The 19,115-nt window shown below is 32.8% G+C and overlaps 1 protein-coding gene across 17 annotated transcripts; it reads left to right on the top strand.

The window, feature by feature from the left end:
* Positions 1-1,527: 1,527 nt before the first annotated feature.
* Positions 1,528-18,903, top strand: LOC107614691 (pyrophosphate-energized vacuolar membrane proton pump-like). Of its 17 annotated transcripts, none has more exons than XR_015899789.1 (14): positions 1,528-1,882; positions 3,253-3,347; positions 3,466-3,575; positions 4,458-4,623; positions 4,761-5,140; positions 5,359-5,445; positions 5,537-5,867; positions 6,085-6,495; positions 6,605-6,664; positions 6,791-6,963; positions 7,730-7,773; positions 13,207-15,248; positions 18,507-18,569; positions 18,635-18,903. XR_015899789.1 is itself a non-coding variant. In XM_088499550.1 (12 exons), exons 3-10 carry the CDS (start codon positions 3,472-3,474, stop codon positions 6,956-6,958), a joined length of 1,707 nt encoding a protein of 568 aa, XP_088355676.1. In that variant the 5' UTR covers positions 1,528-1,882; positions 3,253-3,347; positions 3,466-3,471; the 3' UTR covers positions 6,959-6,963; positions 7,730-7,773; positions 18,507-18,903. The 17 variants fall into 17 exon arrangements, 10 of the variants coding, with proteins under 10 accessions (XP_088355676.1, XP_020967972.1, XP_088355683.1 ...); XR_015899791.1 differs by having other exon boundaries at positions 13,207-13,309; XR_015899788.1 differs by having other exon boundaries at positions 18,507-18,903.
* The last annotated feature ends 212 nt before the right edge of the window (positions 18,904-19,115 follow it).

A 19,115-nucleotide genomic window follows, 5' to 3' on the forward strand; every position in this document is an offset into this window, starting at 1 on the left:
TAGAATTGAATCTAAATTATATCCTATTCTATTTATTATCACTCCTACATTAAACGGAGACACACTTTTTTTTTTCTTTTATTATTCCTATCAAATTTTTTATAAATATATTCTTTATTCTAAATTTGTGTAAAGAAAAAAATAAAAATAAATTAAAATTTTTATTATTTATTATATATTATATTCAGTTTATAATTAAATAAAATATAAAAATACTAATTTCTGTATTTTTGTTTTTTGGGTTATATTCTTAGTGTTTTATCTTATTATGTTCTCAAAATTAAATGCAGGCTAAGTAATATACAAAAGAAAAAAACTAAAACATATATTACAAAATTAGTAAAATTTATTATTTTTATCCAATAATTAACTATCAATATTTAATAATATTAGTTAAAAAATATAAAATTAGACTAATAAACTAAATATATTGAGTTGCTAGCCAAAAGGACTGATTACTATAAATTAAAAATTACCGACTCTCAAACTTTTGTTTATAAAAAATTATTTTTTAATTTTAAATTAATAATAGTAATTAAGCATTAAGCGGAAAGCAATTTCAGTAGTTTTTTATTTTCGTATTTGTTTTTTTCTTTTTTCTTTTTTTTTTTGAAATTATATGTATTTTCTATAAGAGAAGGTTAAATTTGAGTTAATAAGACAACATTATGAGACTAATTATTTTTAATGGAGTTTTAATATACAAAACTAGAACCATCATACATAAAGCAATTAGGCATGTATAACTTGAAATATTTTCATTTAATAGGGTTTACGTTGCAACTTGCAAGCAATTATTTTTGTGTCACTTAGAATATAATAATAAATTTTCGAGGTAAATTATAAATGCCAAGGAAAAATCCAAACAACCTAGATTTAGCTTACTAAAGTTTTTTTTTTACGTTATTTAAGGATATGTTTGTACTTTCAAAAAAGTATAAATATTTTATTATATATTTTGTAAATAAAATTTACCCTTTTTTATTGGTCAACAGCAAATAATTCTAGTAAATGATTATTATAACAAAAAAAACCATAAATAGTTAAATACATTAAATCAAATACCAATTATATTAAGCATATATTAAAATTAGTTATTAATATAAAATATATATTAAAAATAAGTTAAATAATATTTATTTTAATATATAAAATATATAATAATTAATTTTAATGTCTAAATAAAATATTTGTATGAATATTATCACCTAGGTAACGAGAGTTACACTATATAACCTCCCCAAGTAAATTTACCATATGTCCGCATACCAAAATAAATAAAGAAAATAATAAATAATATAAAAAACTACCATATATCCGTGTGTAACACACTCTCCATTCTCCAAAATCATTTCCCTCTCTCCCGCCTTAATTTCATTCCATTTCCTCACTCATCCACCGTTCAAATCACTTCAAATCTAATGACACCAAATCCAACGGTCGCAAAACAGGGTACAACATAACGTTCGTAATTTTCACGCACGCCATCATTCTCTCCCCCGCTATAAAACCGCAAGCCTCGCCGCACTCGAGGTCACACTCTCTCCGTGACTTACACTCCATTTCTCTCTGTGTTCCGGCGAACGCCGCTTTACATTTTTCCGGTGAGGTAACCGGCGGAGTTAGGTTTTTTCAGGCGAGAATGGGAGAGGCTATTCTGTCGGAGCTCGCGACGGAGATAGTGATTCCGGTATGCGCCGTCGTCGGGATCGTGTTCTCACTGGTGCAGTGGTTCCTCGTTTCAAAGGTGAAGCTCACACCGCACGCAACGTCGTCTTCGAGCGGTAACAGTAACAACAACAACTCATCGAAGAGGAGGAAGGAATTAACGACCATAGCGTCGTGGTCAAGTGTGCCGACATTCAAAGCGCCATCTCCGAAGGTGAGATCTGAGCTTTTCTTACTAGAGATCTCGTTGTGTCGTCGGTTTATTTTTCTGACGTGTCGTTTTTGGAGCTGAATCTAACGTTGTGTGTTTTGTTTTGTTTTGTTTTTTTTTTGTTTTTCTTATTTGTTCGGTTGAGTAGTTGTGTTAGTAACTTTCCATATTTTTTCTACTGGTTGAAAGTAAAGAAATATTTAGTTAGAAAGAAAGAAATAAAGAGGAAGTAAATAGAAAGGAAAAAAATGAAAGAAAAAAAATTAAATAATTTTTTATTTTTTTAGATGTATTTAAAATAAAAAAAACAAAAAAAAATATTATAAAAAGATAATTTTACTCTTATATTATAAAATATATAAAAAAAATAAAAAAGTAGTATTAGAAATAAAATGAAAAACATTAATTTTTTTCATTTTCTTTTTCAATATTAAAGAAAAAAAAATTAGTTCATCCATTTTTTTCTCTAATTTTCCTCTTCAACCAAACAATAAAAAATAATCATATTATTTCCCATTTTTCTTCTTCCCTGTTCTTTCTTTCCATTTTCTACTCATACAAACACAGCATAAAGCTTTCGAGGCGTCGTCGTTTTTGTTCACACCTTCATTTCATACCCTTTGGATTTTTTCTTTCTATCTCTCCTTGGCTTCGTTTCTCTTCTCTTTCTCTTTCCACAGTGCCTTTTTCTTTTTTTTCTCTTCATTCTCTCTCTTCTGTGTCAACCCAAATTCTAGTCCTTTGCAACTGCAACCGCAACCAAACTAAACAAACCTTCGAGCTCAAACTCTTCCATTCCCTTAGTACCATTCAATCTCATCATGCCTCAAACTAACTGGGAGGCTGATAAGATGTATGATATGTTTCTCACTCTCTCTCTTTCTCTGTTTTTCTTTTTTAACATTTTCGTTTTTTTTTTTCACTGTTTCATGTTTTATCTCTACTTTTTAATTCAGTTTTGAAACATGGGTTTTTTGTCTTACAAATTATTGTGCTTTATTTTTTGTGATTTGGGGTGTTCTTTTTCGATTTGGGTTTGGTTTTGGTTTATCTGTCTCATTTTGGCTCCATTCGTATTGTATTTCGCAAATGTGTGTGAATATTTTGATGGGTATGTTAGGGTTTTCATAACCATGTGGAAGTACAAGGGTGAAATTTTTATTTTTTTTGTTCTTTAACCTGATAAAAATTGTAGCTTCTGGTTGTTGAACTCTTTCATTCTTGGCTGCATTTGGGGCTTGCTGATGATTTTTAGTTACTGGGGTTTTGTGATGTGTTCTGTGATGATATTCGATGTAAAGGTGAAAACTTTGGTTTCTCTCATGGTTGAACTGGCTCATGAAACATGCTCTTTATACTGTGTGAGATTTCAGGTTAGATGTTTACATCCATGATTACCTTGTGAAGAGGGACTTGAAGGCTTCAGCTCAGGCTTTTCAAGCTGGGAAAGTATACTCGGACCCCGTTGGTGAGCTATTTGGAAAATAAAGAAGCTAATTAATGCTTACTTTTTGTCCATTTTATTATCTTTTTACCGGCGATAGAAGTTCATTTTACTAATTTGGTTCCTTGTTTTGCGATTTCAGCTATCGATGCTCCCCGAGGATTTCTATTCGAGTGGTGGTCGGTTTTCTGGGACATATTTATTGCCAGGACTAATGAGAAGCACTCAGAGGTTGCCGCCTCATATATTGAGGTTGAATTGAAAATCGGTTTTCACTGTTTTTTGTGATTTGCATACTACTACTACGCCTAGGTCAGGTGATAATTGCTGGATATTGGTTGATGGAACAACTGAATTGAGATGGATTGGCTGTTGATTAACTTTCACTGTACCAATTCATAAGAACTTTTTTTACATTAAATTGCATGCAACTTCCAAGATTGTGCTTCCTGACCAATAAATTGTTTGATTAGCTGCTTCTAGGTGTAATGCAACTGTCTGGGGAGGTTGGGGTACTTTCTTTAGGTTCAGATTTTAATTTATTGAACACGTTCCTAGAAACATGTTAATCGTTTATCCAAGTTGTTGATCAGATGGTTAGCAGTTTGATATCATGGGTCTGGGCTCAAGTAGTTAGGAATATCAATTAGTAACAATAGCATAAATTTAAGTGATGAAGAGGGGTAGTTGAGAAAGTAGAAGCTGAGACATAGTATTCTCGTTCACAAATCATTGTATTCTCGTTCATAAATCATATACTTTGTCTTGGCATTGTTCTAAACCACACTATTTGACCCCAGACAATATTTTTCAGCATGTGATGATTTATGTACTAGAAAGGGTGGTAATTTAATGGCTTTTGACTTCTCATTTTCACCAGCATAACATAAATGGTTGCTTACAGACAACTTTGAATGCATGCGCATATTTAGGAAAAGAAAAATTGAATAGATGATTAGTAGGCTTCTTGGGTCTCTACATTTTTTATGAGGTGTTTGAACCTGGTATATCTCAACTTCTTAGTTTACTTGTTTAATAATATTTCCCATTTAGCCTTACTTCTCCATTACGTCTCTTGATTTTCCTTCCTTGAAATGAACTGTGATCAATTTATCACTTTTTCTTATTTGATAGGGAAGGTCTTTTTGAGGCTATAACTGGTTATGGCTTGGGTGGATCTTCCATGGCTCTGTTTGGGAGAGTTGGTGGTGGTATCTATACCAAGGCTGCTGATGTTGGTGCTGACCTTGTAGGAAAAGTTGAAAGAAATATCCCCGAGGATGATCCAAGAAACCCTGCTGTAAGTCACATTTCCCCCCTTTCTACTTCCTTTTCCCTGTTCTTCACAGGAAGAATTGATTGAAGGATAATGTAGTTATCTCATCAGTCCTCCCTGTATTTGCTGAAACAATTGATCCATTTTCATGATCTTATCAGGTGAATGCTGACAATGTTGGTGACAATGTTGGAGATATTGCTGGGATGGGCTCTGATCTTTTTGGCTCCTATGCCGAATCATCTTGTGCTTCCCTTGTTGTTGCTTCCATTTCCTCATTTGGAATCGACCACGACTTCACTGCTATGTTGTATCCCCTTCTTGTCAGCTCTGTGGGCATTCTCATCTGTTTGATTACTACTCTCTTTGCAACTGATTTCTTTGAGATCAAAGCCGTCAAGGAAATTGAACCAGCATTGAAAAAGCAGCTTATCATTTCTACAGCACTCATGACTATTGGAATTGCAATTATTAGTTGGCTTGCTCTCCCATCGTCCTTCACTATTTTCAACTTTGGAGCTCAGAAAAAAGTTAAGAGCTGGTACGTTAAGTTTGTTTTAATGTTTTTTTATGGGGAAAAAAATTGTTTGTTGAATTTCTTGGCCTGGTTCTGTATATACATAGTATTGGTTTAGATGATTCCATTAAAAGCTTGTGTCTCTGTTTCTTGATTATATTCTCATATTCCATTTATTTTTGTTATCTTGGATTGTTGATAACGTATTTAATAGAATTGTTTTACATGGTTGACATTTTCAGGCAGTTATTCCTATGTGTGGCCGTAGGACTCTGGGCTGGACTTATTATAGGGTTTGTCACGGAATATTATACAAGCAATGCTTACAGGTAGCTGAATGCTGAGTTTCTGACGTGCCTTACTATATTTCGTTTATAGATGTGTAATGCCCTTAACTTCCTTTTTGTGATTGACTTTCAGCCCTGTACAAGATGTTGCTGATTCCTGCCGGACTGGAGCTGCAACCAATGTCATCTTTGGCCTTGCGCTAGGATACAAGTCTGTCATTATTCCTATTTTTGCCATTGCCATAAGTATCTTCGTAAGTTTCAGTTTTGCTGCAATGTATGGAATTGCTGTGGCTGCCCTTGGAATGCTTAGTACTATTGCTACTGGATTGGCTATTGATGCCTATGGACCTATCAGTGACAATGCTGGAGGCATTGCTGAAATGGCTGGAATGAGCCATCGTATCCGCGAGAGAACTGATGCACTGGATGCTGCTGGCAACACAACTGCTGCCATTGGCAAGGTAATTTGAAGCTTTTAGAGTGGTTGCATACAATTCAGCCTATATTTTTGTTCAAATGACTATGGCGTTACATCTATGCTAAAATATAGATTAGTATCTATAGCCATGGTTAAAAAATATTCTAATGTTATTGATTACTTCTTATCCTCTGGTCATTTTCATCATGATTATGAGCCCAAAGTTACACCTGAGTTGTGTTCTGTTCTTCCATCACTAGGGATTCGCCATTGGATCTGCTGCTCTGGTATCTTTGGCCCTATTCGGTGCCTTTGTCAGCAGAGCAGGAATTTCAACTGTTGATGTCTTGACTCCCAAGGTCTTTATTGGACTCTTAGTTGGCGCCATGCTCCCCTACTGGTTCTCTGCCATGACCATGAAGAGTGTAGGAAGTGCAGCTTTGAAGATGGTTGAGGAAGTTCTCAGGCAGTTCAACACCATTCCAGGACTCATGGAGGGTCACGCCAAGCCTGATTATGCCACATGCGTCAAGATTTCCACTGATGCATCCATCAAGGATATGATTCCTCCAGGTGCCCTTGTCATGCTTACACCACTCATTGTCGGTACCTTCTTTGGTGTGGAAACTCTCTCAGGCGTTCTTGCAGGTGCTCTTGTTTCTGGTGTGCAGGTAATATCAGTTACTAAGACTGCATTATGTGAAGTTCAGTTGGAAGTATTGTGTTCCAACATTCCTGTCAAGTTTTCTGAATCTTTGTTCTTTTGAATTGTTTTTTCAGATTGCAATATCAGCATCAAACACGGGTGGTGCCTGGGATAATGCTAAGAAGTACATTGAGGTAAAGATTTTTGAACTGGAACATTTTTGAGAGTGCTTTTTTCTTTTCTTTTTTTTTTCCTATTATGGAATTGTCATTGTGTTTCTTCATTTGATGATGAAATTCGCTGTCAATTTCTTATTTCAGGCCGGTGGATCTGAGCATGCTAGGACCTTGGGACCAAAGGACCAGCATCTTCTTTTCCACTGTGTTCTCATCTTCTCTTCTTTTGCCAATGCAGGACCATCTAAAGATAGGTCCTCTAGCCACCCCCAGGATAACCACCTCCTCGTCATCATTAACTTGCCACCGTGACCTTGGTTAGTCGCTCTGATCTTAATTTGTGTCGTGATTGTATAATGTATAACTGATTTGTTCATTCAATATTCAATTTTTCATAGATAAGTAGTGTTAGATTTTAATCTATGAATTGAAGTCCTGATATTTTTGTACAATTTGTTTACTTTCATAACTTTGAGATGATGGTTATACTGCTTTTTGTGGTATTGAAATCATCCCTGCTTGTATTTATCTAGCTGTAGAAATTCTGCGAATTGAATCACTTTTGCATTGTTTGTGTATTCTATGAATTGAATTTGCAAGACCATTCCTGCTTGTACTACATTTTGTAATCACGTAGATTTGAGGACTGGACATTTGTTCTTATTAGGTTAGAAAATTGTTTTTTAGGTGTATATACTTCTAAACAGTAATGAAGTGGCTTTCTTTGTGATTCTGTTTTAGGTTAGCTTTGTTTTGGTTTATGATTGGTTTATGGAAGGGAACAAGTTTTTTTTTTTTTTTTTTTAATTTAAAGAAAAAGAAAAAAGCAGTATGAGTATTTTTTTATTATCAAAATTTTTCAATTTTTGTATACTAGATTATTAATTAATACTACATTTCTTGCAAGGTTTATTGAAAGGATTCAATAATGTTTTGAAAGGACAAGATAGCAGAAAGTGAAATCTACCTATAATATTGGTTCTCACTATTGGTCTTCTAAAGTAATAGTATTATAGAATAATTATTATTTGCTTAATGTTTGACTAATGTTATCTCTATCTGTTGTATTAAACTTTTTTTCAGTTCCTTGAAAAAAAACTGAAGGACAAGATGGCGCTGAGTTTCAGGTTAGTTTGTCTAAACTTATCTTTTTTATTTTAGAATTGTGTTTAGTTCGTTTGTATATAATGTGTCTTAATTCATGCAAATTTAATATATGTATATAAAAAAATGTTGTCGTAATTGTTTGTGAAATTTTGTTTTATCAAGGGGTAAGTATTGTTTTGATTCCTAATGTTGGGATGAGAATCGAAACCGTCCCTCATCTAATTTTCGATTTGGAATTGTCCTTACGATTTTTTTCGTATTAAAATCATCTTTATAATTTTTTTCGGACAAAAATATCCTTTCCTATTACTGGCACATTTACTTCCACCACTAACACCAACACCACCACCACCAAGAATAACATGAACAATACAAATTCAACAAATTAGGAGTCAGGAATTCAACAAATAAACACAAATTCAACAAATTCAAAAACTAAATCAACACAAGTAGAAACAGAAAGCAGAAAATTCAACAAGAAGCACAAATTCAACGATGGAGAAGCAGAAGCAGTGACTCAAGCACAAAGCTGAAAATTCAACAAGAAAGAGAAGCAAAAGCAGAAAATTAAAGCACAAAGCCAAATCAATAGAGAAGTACAGTCAAATCAGAAATTCAAAGCACAAAGAAGCAGATGCAAGCGGCGTTGCAGGACCACCGGCAGCTTGTGGGCGGCGGAGCGACGGCGACTAGGTAGATCAGCATGCATCAACGGCGGCGACGCACTTGACAGATGGGTAGATCGGTAGCTTGGGCTCCCCTTCCCGGAGATGCACTCCACCGTGGCGGCAGAAGCGGCTGGGTAGATCGGCGGTGGCAGGAGCAAGCATGAACGGCAGCGACGCACTCCATAGATGGGTAGATCGGCAGCTTGGGCTCTCCTTCCCGGCGACGCACTCTGTTCGTGGTTCTGGCGGCGCCGGCTATGGCAATGGGATCCCCTCCTTCCCGCGTTTCCTTCCCCCAACCCCTAACCCCAACAAAAATGCGTTTCCTTTGCCCCTTCCCCTAAAACGCGTTCTTTTTTTATTTTTTTTTTTAAATTTTATATTATTTTTATTAAAATATGGGTACTTTAGGAATAAAAAAATTAATAAAAAAGGACGATTTTAATACGTAGAAAAACATTAAAGACGATTCTAAATCGAAAATTAGATGAAGGACGGTTTCGATTCTTACCTCTCAACATTAGGGACCAAAACAATACTCCCTTTTTATTAAATATATTGGATGTTAGAAGTTGCTGTTGCTAATAAATAAGGATTGGAATTTTATATTTTGAATTGTAAGTATGAAATTGATCTACATGCAAGATTAAGATTAGATAAAGGCTAATATCATTTTATTTGAAAATTTAGGACCAAAAACCTAAAATGGATTTGACACAAATGGACACCATCAATTTCTAATTTGATGAGTACTAACAAGACAAACATGCTGTTGAGCTTTTTTTAATAACTTTGTACAAAGATTTGGATTTTTATGAGTTACACTATTTCTATATAAAGAGGTAAGATTCAAAATGAAAAATTCTAAAGTCCAACTCCTTGCATATTTACACCTTATAAACATTAAAAGGAATCATCTCGCGTGTTAAAAGATCCATCTCTATTAATTCAAATTTTTCAGTTTCAATTTTCTTTCACATTCTATACGATTTCTGTACGGTTTACGGGATATTTTTCTATAACTGCCGTCTGTCCATGATAATTTTCACCTATTTTTTATAATAAAATTTTTCCCGTATTTCGTGGATGATTTTACTTTTACGGCCAACTATCAAAATAATGTGGTTATTCTTAGATGCTCTAGTTGGACCACGGTACATAACACCTATATAATAAAATAAAATAAAATTTAGTATCATAAAAATACGAAATAAATTTTATATAATATTATACTTACAGGTTTTAAACTATTAAATTCAGGTGTAGCAATGATGTCAGCAACAACTGGTTGAGTCTCCAATGTGTCTCATATACTCTTTACAGATTGAAAAGTATAAAACTTATATTCAGGTTACATAAATAAATATAACATATAAGAATTAAAAAAAATAAAAAAAATATATTACCAGTTAAACTTAATTTATTTTATTATAATAAATAAAAAATTCTATTAAATTAATAATAATATCTCATTAAATTATACTTTTCTATTGATTGTATTTAGTTGCTTTCTGCCAACAAATAGACAATTTTCTCAGTTATACATCTATTGTCCAATGCATAATAAAGAGCATGACGAGCATTTAATGCAAAACCTCCATGTGGACTAAGAGAAAATCCACATACCAACCTCGAAACTAGAGTTCTCCTTACTCTCTCGTATTCTTCATTCCTCAAAAAATTGTTAATCATAAATTGTTAATCATGTCTGTGGAGAGATGGTGATTTCTTTTTGTTCATTGAGTTTATCTTTTAAATTAAAGGTAGCATCTATAAGACCAGCAACCGACATAGCCCAACAAATATCTAAATAAAAAATTTTTTAGCACTCAATAAATTATTTATTGATTTTTTATAAAATAATTTATTGAATGCTAAATAATTTTTTTAATTTAGGAATTTGTTGTGCTACGTCGGTAGCAGGTCTTATAGAGATTACCTTTAATATAAAAGATAAATTCAATGATCAAGAAGAAATCACTATCTCTCCACACATTAACAATTTTTTGAGGGACAAAGAACATGAGATGGGGAGTTTTGCATTAAGTGATCGTCATCCTCTCTATTGAACGTTGGACAATAGATGTGTAACTGAAAGAAGCTGTCCATTTGTAGATAGAAAGCAACCAAATATAATCAATAGAAAGGTATAATTTAGTGGAATATTATTATTAATTTAATAAAATTTTTTATTCATTATAGTAAAATAAATTGAGTTTAACTGGTAATATATTTTTTTTCTTTTTTTCTTAATTCTTATATGTTATATTTATTTATAGAGCTTAAATATAAGTTTCGCACTTTTCAATCTGTAAGGAGTACATAGGACACATTTGAGACTCAACCAGTTATTGCTGATATCGTTGCTACACCTGAATTTAATGGTTTAAGACCGGTAAGTATAATATTTATATAAAATTTATTTTGTATTTTTATTATTCTAAATTTTATTTTATTTTATTACATAGGATGTTATGTACCGTGGTTCAGTTAAAACAGATGAGATTCTGAAAATAAAGAATAATCACATTGTTTTGGTAGTTGGTCGTGAAAGTAAAATCATCCACGGAAGATGAGAAGAATATTTTATAATAAAAAATAGCTGGGGATTATCATGAGTAAACGGCGGCTATGGGAAAATACCCCGTAAATCATGTAGAAACAGTACAGAATGTGGAAGAAAATTGAAGCTGGAAGATTTGAGTTAATAGAGATGATCTTTTAACACGCGAGGTGATTTCTTTTAATGTTTATTAGGTATAAGTATGCAAGGAGTTGGGTTTTAGAATTTTTTATTTTGAATCCTACTTCTTTATATAGACATAGTGTAACTCATAAAAATCTAAATCTTATGCACAATGTTTTTAAAAAATTCAACAGTATATTTGTCTTATTTGTACTCATTAAATTAGGAATTGATGGTGTCCTTTTGTGCCAAATCCATTTTAGAATTTTGGTCCTAAATTTAAAAAAAAAAATTATATTAGCTTCTATTTAATTTTGTATGTAGGCCAATTTCATACTTACAATTCAAAATATAAAATTCCAAATTAGATAGAAACTAATATCATTTTATTTGAAAATTTAGGACCAAATGTCTAAAATGAATTTGACACAAATGGACACTATCAATTCCTAATTTGATGAGAACTAACAAGACAAACATGTTGTTGAGTTTTTTTTAATAACATTGTACAAGATTTGGATCTTTATGAGTTACATGATGTCTATATAAAGAGATAGGATCCAAAATGAAAAATTCTAAAACCCAACTCCTTGCATACTTACACCGTATAAACATTAAAAGGAATCATCCCGCGTGTCAAAAGATATCTATCTCTATTAACTCAAATCTTCCGGCCCTAATTTTCTTCCACATTCTATACGGTTTACGGGATATTTTCCTATAGCCGCTGTCTGTACATGATGATCTCCAACTATTTTTTATAATAAAATATTCTTTCCTTCTTTCGTGGATGATTTTACTTTTACGGCCAACTACCAAAACGTGGTTATATCCTCAGAATCTTAGCTGTTCTAGCTAGACCACGGTACATAACACCCTATGTAATAAAATAAAATAAAATTTAGTATCATAAAAATACAAAATAAATTTTATATAAATATTATACTTACAGGTCTTAAACCATTAAATTCAGGTGTAGCAATGATGTTAGAAACAACTGGTTGAGTTTCCAATGTGTTCCATATACTCTTTACAGATTGAAAAGTACAAAACTTATATTCAGGCCGCAGAAATAAATTTAACATATAAGAATTAAAAAAGAAAAAGAAGTAAAAAAAAAATTACCCGTTACAATTTATTTTACTATAATGAATAAAAAATTTTATTAAATTAATAGTAATATCTCAATAAATTATATCTTTCTATTGATTGCTTTTTGCCTACAAATGGACAGTTTCTTTCAGTTATACATCCATAGTCCAACGCCCAATAGAGAACATGACAAGCACTTGATGCAAAACCCCTCATCTCATCATGTGGACCAAGAGAAAATCTACAGACCAAATTCGGAACTAGAGCTTTCCTTACTTTCTCATATTTTTCATCCCTAAAAAAATTGCTAATCATGTCTTGTGGAGAGATGGTGATTTTTTCTTGGTCATTGAGTTTATCTTTTAGATTAAAAGTAGCTTCTATAAGACCAGCAACCGATATAGCCCTATAAATTTCTAAATTAAAAAAATTATTTAGCATTTAATAAATTATTTATTCAATAAATAATTTTAATTCATTGAATAAATTATTTATTCAATAAATTATTTATTGATTTTTCATTAAATAATTTATTAAGTGCTAAATAATTTTTTTAATTTAGGAATTTGTTGGACTATGTCGGTTGCTGGTTTTATAGAGGCTATTTTTAATCTAAAAGATAAACTCAATGACCAAGAAAAAATTACCATCTCTCCACAAGACATGATTAACAATTTTTTGAAGGATGAATAATATGAGAAAGTAAGGAAAGCTCCAGTTCCGGAGTTGGTTTGTTGATTTCTTCTTGGTCCACTTGATGAGATGGGGGCTTTTGCATTAAGTGCTCGTCATACTTTCTATTGGGCGTTGGATAATAGATGTGTAACTGAAAGTAGCTGCATTTGTAGGCAGAAAGCAACCAAATACAATCAATAGAAAGGTATAATTTAATGAGATATTATTATTAATTTAGTTGAATTTTTTATTCATTATAGTAAAATAAATTGAGTTAACTGGTAATATTTTTTTTCTTTTTTAATTCTTATATGTTATATTTATTTTTACAGCTTGAATATAAGTTTCGCATTTTTCAATCTGTAAGGAGTACATGAGACTCAACCAGTTGTTGCTGACATCATTGCTACACTTGAATTTAATAATTTAAGACCTGTAAGTATAATATTTATATAAAATTTATTTCGTATTTTTATGGTACTAAATTTTATTTTATTTTTTTACATGTGGTGTTATGTACCGTGGTCCAGTTAAGGCAGCTGAGATTCTGAGAATAGAAAATAACCACATTGTTTTGGACCGTATAGAATGTGGAATAAAATTGAAACTGAAAAATTTGAGTGAATAGAGATGGATCTTTTGTCACGCGGATGATTTCTTTTAATGTTTATGAGGTGTAAGTATACAAGGAGTTGGGTTTTAAAATTTTTTATTTTGAATCCTGCCTCTTTATATAGAAATAGTGTAACTCATAAAAATCCAAATCTTATACACAATGTTATTAAAAAAATTCAACAGTATTACGTCTTGTTAATGCTCGTCAAATTAGGAATTGACGGTGTCCATTTGTGTCAAATCCATTTTAGACTTTTGGTCCTAAATTTTTCAAAAAAGTTGTATTAGCTTCTATCTAATTTTAATTTTGTAGGTAGGTCAATTTCATATTTACAATTCAAAATATGAAATTCCAAACCTTGCTTATTGGCAACTTCTAACATTCTAACATCCAACATATTTAATAAAATAAAATTTTACAAACAATTATGACAACATTTTCTTATATACATATATTAAATTTGTGTGAGTTAAGACATATTATTTACAAAGGAACTGAACATAATTCTAAAACAAAAGAGATAAATTTAAACCAAATTGAAATTCAGCTATCTTGTCCTTTAGTTTTTTTTAAGGAACTGCAAAAAAGTTTAATACAACAGATAGAGATAACATTAGTCAAACATTAAGCAAATAATAATTATTGTATAATACTATTACTTTAGAAGTCCAATACTGTGATCCAATATTATAGGTAGATTTTACTTTGTGCTATCTTGTCCTTTCAAAACATTACTGAATCCTTTCAATAAACCTTGTAAGAAATGTAGTATTAATAACAATTGTCTCTTTAAACTAGTATACAAAAGTTGAAAAATTTTGGTAATAAAAAAAAAATACTCATACGACTTCTTTTTTTTTCTTTTTCTTTAAATTAAAAAAAAACTTGTTCCCTTCCATAAACCAAAACAAAGCTAACTTAAAACAGAATCTCATAGAAGGCCACTTCATTACTGTTTAGTAGTATATACTCCTAAATGAACAATTTTCTAGCCTAATAAGAACAAATTTCCCGTCCTCAAATTTACGTGACTACAAATCGTAGTATTTTTTGAATTCTACAAAATGTAGTGCAAGTAGGGATGGTCTGGCATATTCAATTCATAGAATACATAAACAATGCAAAAGTAATTCAATTTGCAAATTTCTATAGCTAGATAAATGCAAGCAGGAGTGATTTCAATACCACAAATTGCAAAATAACCATCATCTCAAAGTTATGAAAGTAAAAAAATTATACAAAAATCTCAGGACTTCAATTCATAGATTAAAATTTAACACGACTTGTCTATGAAAAATTGAATATTAAATGAACAAATTAGTTATACATTATGCAATTACGACACAAATTAAGATCAGGGCAACTAACTAAGGTCACGGTGGCAAGTTAACGATGACGAGGAGGTGGTTGTCCTGGCGGCGGCTAGAAGACCTATTTTCAGATGGTCCTGCATTGGCAAAAGAAGAGAAGATGAGAACACAGTAGAAAAGAAGATGCTGGTCCTGTGTTGGCTAAACGGCAACTCACCTAGCTTACAAACGCCGATGTCGTGCTCGGCGTGCTGGTCCTGCGATTTGCGATGGGAGAAGATGAGTGGCTACTAACTTCAGCTTGCGACGGCAACTCATGCGACGGCAACTCACCCAACTCATGGTGGCTACCATGGCAACAACGAGGTGGTGGTCCTGGCGCGGGCGACGGAGTAGCAGCTCGAGCTGAGAAGATGATGGTTTCCTAAATCGAGAAAATGTGCAAATGGTATAAGTAGATAATTGAACCCTAATTTAATTTGGCAAAGGGTACACTTGGAATTAGCAAATTTGAATGTGGGTATTTTGGACAGAGTTGTAGTCATTTTATGTAAAAAAATATTAGAGTTGATAGTTAAATTGGTTTTTGAAAGATAAGCCATTTTTTAAAATCGTCCATAAATTAATTTTTTAATCAAATTAGTCCTCGAATAATTCAAAATCAATCGCGATGGTCCTTTTGTCAGTGGATTAACAGATTTTGTTAACATTTGGCCACGTGGATCGTGCTAACAATGACATTAAAACGATGCCATTTTGATTATTATAAGTCCTTGTTTCAAACATGACGTCGTTTAGTATTTAGTGGAGCTTCATCTCCTTCCATTTACAGCTTCACTCATTCACTCTCTATTCTTTAACCACTCAGAACGAAGAAAGAAGGTGACGAAGCTCCGGTCAAAGGGAAGAAGACAGTGCTATCATCGGCGACGCAGTGAGTAGTGCGAATGCGTTCGTTGTGCGTGAGAGGCTACCATCGCACTGTCATGGAAGGCATTATCATCTGCGAGAGAGATAATCAATGATTCCTTCAATGGGTTTCAAGTTGGTTTTTTTTTGCTGGTGCCTGGTGGTAATGTTAGGGTTTTGATTGATTCTCTTTCTTATTTGGTTAATTTGTTACAAGTTGATTAAAATTTGTGTGCTCTGTTTTTTATTTTTTTTGGTTTGTCATTCGGTATTTTTTTAAAATCCAAGTGACGATAGATTGCATTGTGATGACCAAAGAAATAATACTACTATACCATGATTAATTCGCTATGTTGGTTAATTTTAATCCATGGATATGTGGAGTAATTTGATCAATTTGGCTATGCTCATCAAGTATAAAGCTTTTGTACAAGGTTAGGGAAACAAATCAATTATCATAAACAATGCATGTGGGTAATACTAATTTATCAAGAAACATGATTTTAGCCGATGACAACACCTCTGTCCTTCCAATGATCGTTGATTCTTTGTCTTCTCTCTCTGTTTCTCTTGACTGGGAGGAGAAGACCGAGCCTGGGACGCCCAAGCAACGGTGGCCTAGAGAGTGAGCCACTCAAGCGCAGTCGCAGTCGGTGAAGCGTTGCCGATGAAGGGGTGCCTCCGATGTTTCTACGATCGACGATTCTTCCTCTTCTCTGTATTTGTTTCGTCTGTTTTGAGGGAAGAGTAATGAGGGCTGAGGAAGTAAGAAACGACATCATTTTAAGCATAACCCACTGTTACCACAAACGGTGTCGTTTCACTTCACGCTACACGTGAAACAACGTTAATGGAATGGGTTAAACAGTTAACGGAAGGACAAACGCGACTTATGTTATATCTTTCAGGGACTAATTTGATTAAAAAAATCATTGTGGGATGAAAATGACAATCGCGTGATATTTTGAGGACCAATTTGACAATTAACCCAAAAATATTAATTTAGACCGGTTTATTCGGTCTAACTTGGACAAAATTAATATGGTTTAACTAAGAGAAAGTATGAGGAGTCAATGTAATTAGTGTACAATGTATACCACAAAAGTATTTTTGAAATCAATATTAAATGATAATTAAATTAATTAATTACAAAATTATTTTCAATTTTAAATACAAAGCAAATAAGGATTTCAAACAGTTACGAACACCTCCAACTGGTCTCCCTCTCCATCCTCTCTCATCGGTGCCGCTAAAATCGACGGGATCGCCGGCGCGAAAAGCGCTTCGCTGAAGACCAAGCTGTACCCTAATCCCAGCGAGGAGCTTTCGAAGAGTGAGACGAACTCGTATGCGATGCGGTTTCCAAGATCGGACTTGATGAATCCCTTAAGAAGCCAACCTCCGTGTAAGAAGCCACTCTCCCTCTCTTTCTTCACTCACTCTCTCTCGTTTTTTTATTTCATTTTTTGAATTTTTAGTTACTGGAATGATGGTTCCTTGGAGCAAGTTGTGGTAAAAGAAGGATCATCATCATCAAGTACAAGTAGTAGTATCATAACAACGAAGAAGACACCCTCAAAAAATAAAGATAATAATAAACACCAAGCGGCATCAGCAGCATCACAATTCTCATACACCTTTGTATAATTCATCATCGTCGGTGGCAACAACTACTTTCAAGAAACCAAGAATATCAGACTTGTCATTATTAAACCAACAAGACTTTGTAGCAGGAAAGTTCATGAATTTCTCCACTTTTTTAAGACCTTCAATGCTTCGTTAGAATAATTCTATTTCACCACTTTTTCATCTACAAGCTTGGCGAAGAAGAAGGCGAGGTAGACGAGTCACAGAATTGGGTCGCCAAAGTCTGAGAACCCCGCAGTGAATGGAAGGGTTTTAGTGAGGATGGAGACGCCGAGTCCGAGGATGGCGGGTCGGCACGAAACGACGATAGGCATGATGGCGGCGACAGCAGCGTCAACGGAGAAGCGATCAGAAGATCGATGCTGGATGCGCAAAGGGATGCTGGGAGACAGTATGCAGTGGAAGTTTTATGTATGCATGTAGATGTTTATTTTTCATGTAAATGAGATATTTTATTGTATTTAATGTTCAATTTAAGATGGTCATTTTAGTAGGTATGCGAATGGTTATTTTAATTTTTATGTAGATGATTATTTTGACTGGATTGGGTTTAGTTATATATAATTAAAATATGTTGGATGTTCAATTCATAAGGTCTACGGATGATTATTTTTATTCTTAAGTGGATGGTTATTTTTACTATGGGTGAGTGGCGTGTGGCAAGCCAAGCAGCAAATCGCCGGTTGAAAAAGAAGAGGGTATTGGAGTCAAATATTTTGGTAAATTAGGATTTTGGATAGTTATTTTTTTGAAATAATTAATTGAATTTTTAAAAATTTGAAATTTAAAATTGGGGGATTTGAAATTTGAAATTTGATGTGAAATAACTGAATGAGAGTTTTTGAATTTAGAATAATCTGTAGAGGAGTTTTTATTATTTATCTCTATTGGATTAAATAACTAGCCCATTGTATACATTGTCAAGATTTTTCATTAGCTCATTAGTGGAATTCTTGATGAAAATGCTCTCTACATCGTTATGATTTTGAGTTACGGGTTCTGAAAACATTGTTTAAGTGGCTAAAGCAAGTTACAAATTCCATAAAAAATATTTTTTGTCGGTTTCATGGTTTAGTTGCTAGATGTAGATGATGATCCTTAGTTGATAAATCTAATGGCTTCTTAAGAATATGTGCTTTTTTTTATCCAGAGAACATTGGAAGCCAAAAAACAGGCAGATTAAAGTCCACATGATGCTTCCAACGAGCCTTAGGTAAATATTGCAAGTTTGTTTTTCTTTTTGTTTCTTTTTCTAAGATTTAATTTTTGTATTTTTAGGAATACACGCTGATGCTCTATTCTTAATGATTACTCGATTTTAAAGTTCTCCGTAGCAATTAGTGCGTCCATCATTGATGCAATTAGTATGGAGACATCACTTGGAAGATACGGCATTAGGGATATTTTTTGTTTAGTTTGTGTATAATTTTATATTACATGAATTTTGTTCTTTTGTTTCCAACTTACCAAGTGACTACAAGAAAGAGTATGTTAAACAACAATGTTAAAAGAATGAAGTTAATTTTGAGGGTGTTTGGAACTTTTAATAAGTTAGAGTTTAATAGAATGTTTGAGAGATTTTCCTTTCATCAAACGTGTTGTGCGAGATGAAGTTCGTGACCAATTAAGTTTCAACCTAACAAAACCAAGTCATTAATCATATATTAGTCATTCGACACCAATCAAAACAACAATAAATAAACAAACTGATATATAGGTAACAATAAATAAATAAACAATAAATTACTAAATTAGATAA

The sequence above is a fragment of the Arachis ipaensis genome, chromosome B9 (genome assembly GCF_059453495.1).
Source record: "Arachis ipaensis isolate K30076 ecotype BB chromosome B9, ASM5945349v1, whole genome shotgun sequence".
NCBI classification, from domain to species: domain Eukaryota; kingdom Viridiplantae; phylum Streptophyta; class Magnoliopsida; order Fabales; family Fabaceae; genus Arachis; species Arachis ipaensis.

Bases quoted from the DNA above. Each gene is read 5' to 3' on its own strand.
- LOC107614691 (XM_088499553.1), top strand. From the start codon at position 3,472: ATGCTCCCCGAGGATTTCTATTCGAGTGGTGGTCGGTTTTCTGGGACA. The intron at 5,141-5,358 runs GTACGTTAAGTT...TGACATTTTCAG, and splicing joins CAGAAAAAAGTTAAGAGCTG to GCAGTTATTCCTATGTGTGG. The intron at 6,665-6,790 runs GTAAAGATTTTT...TTCTTATTTCAG, and splicing joins ATGCTAAGAAGTACATTGAG to GCCGGTGGATCTGAGCATGC.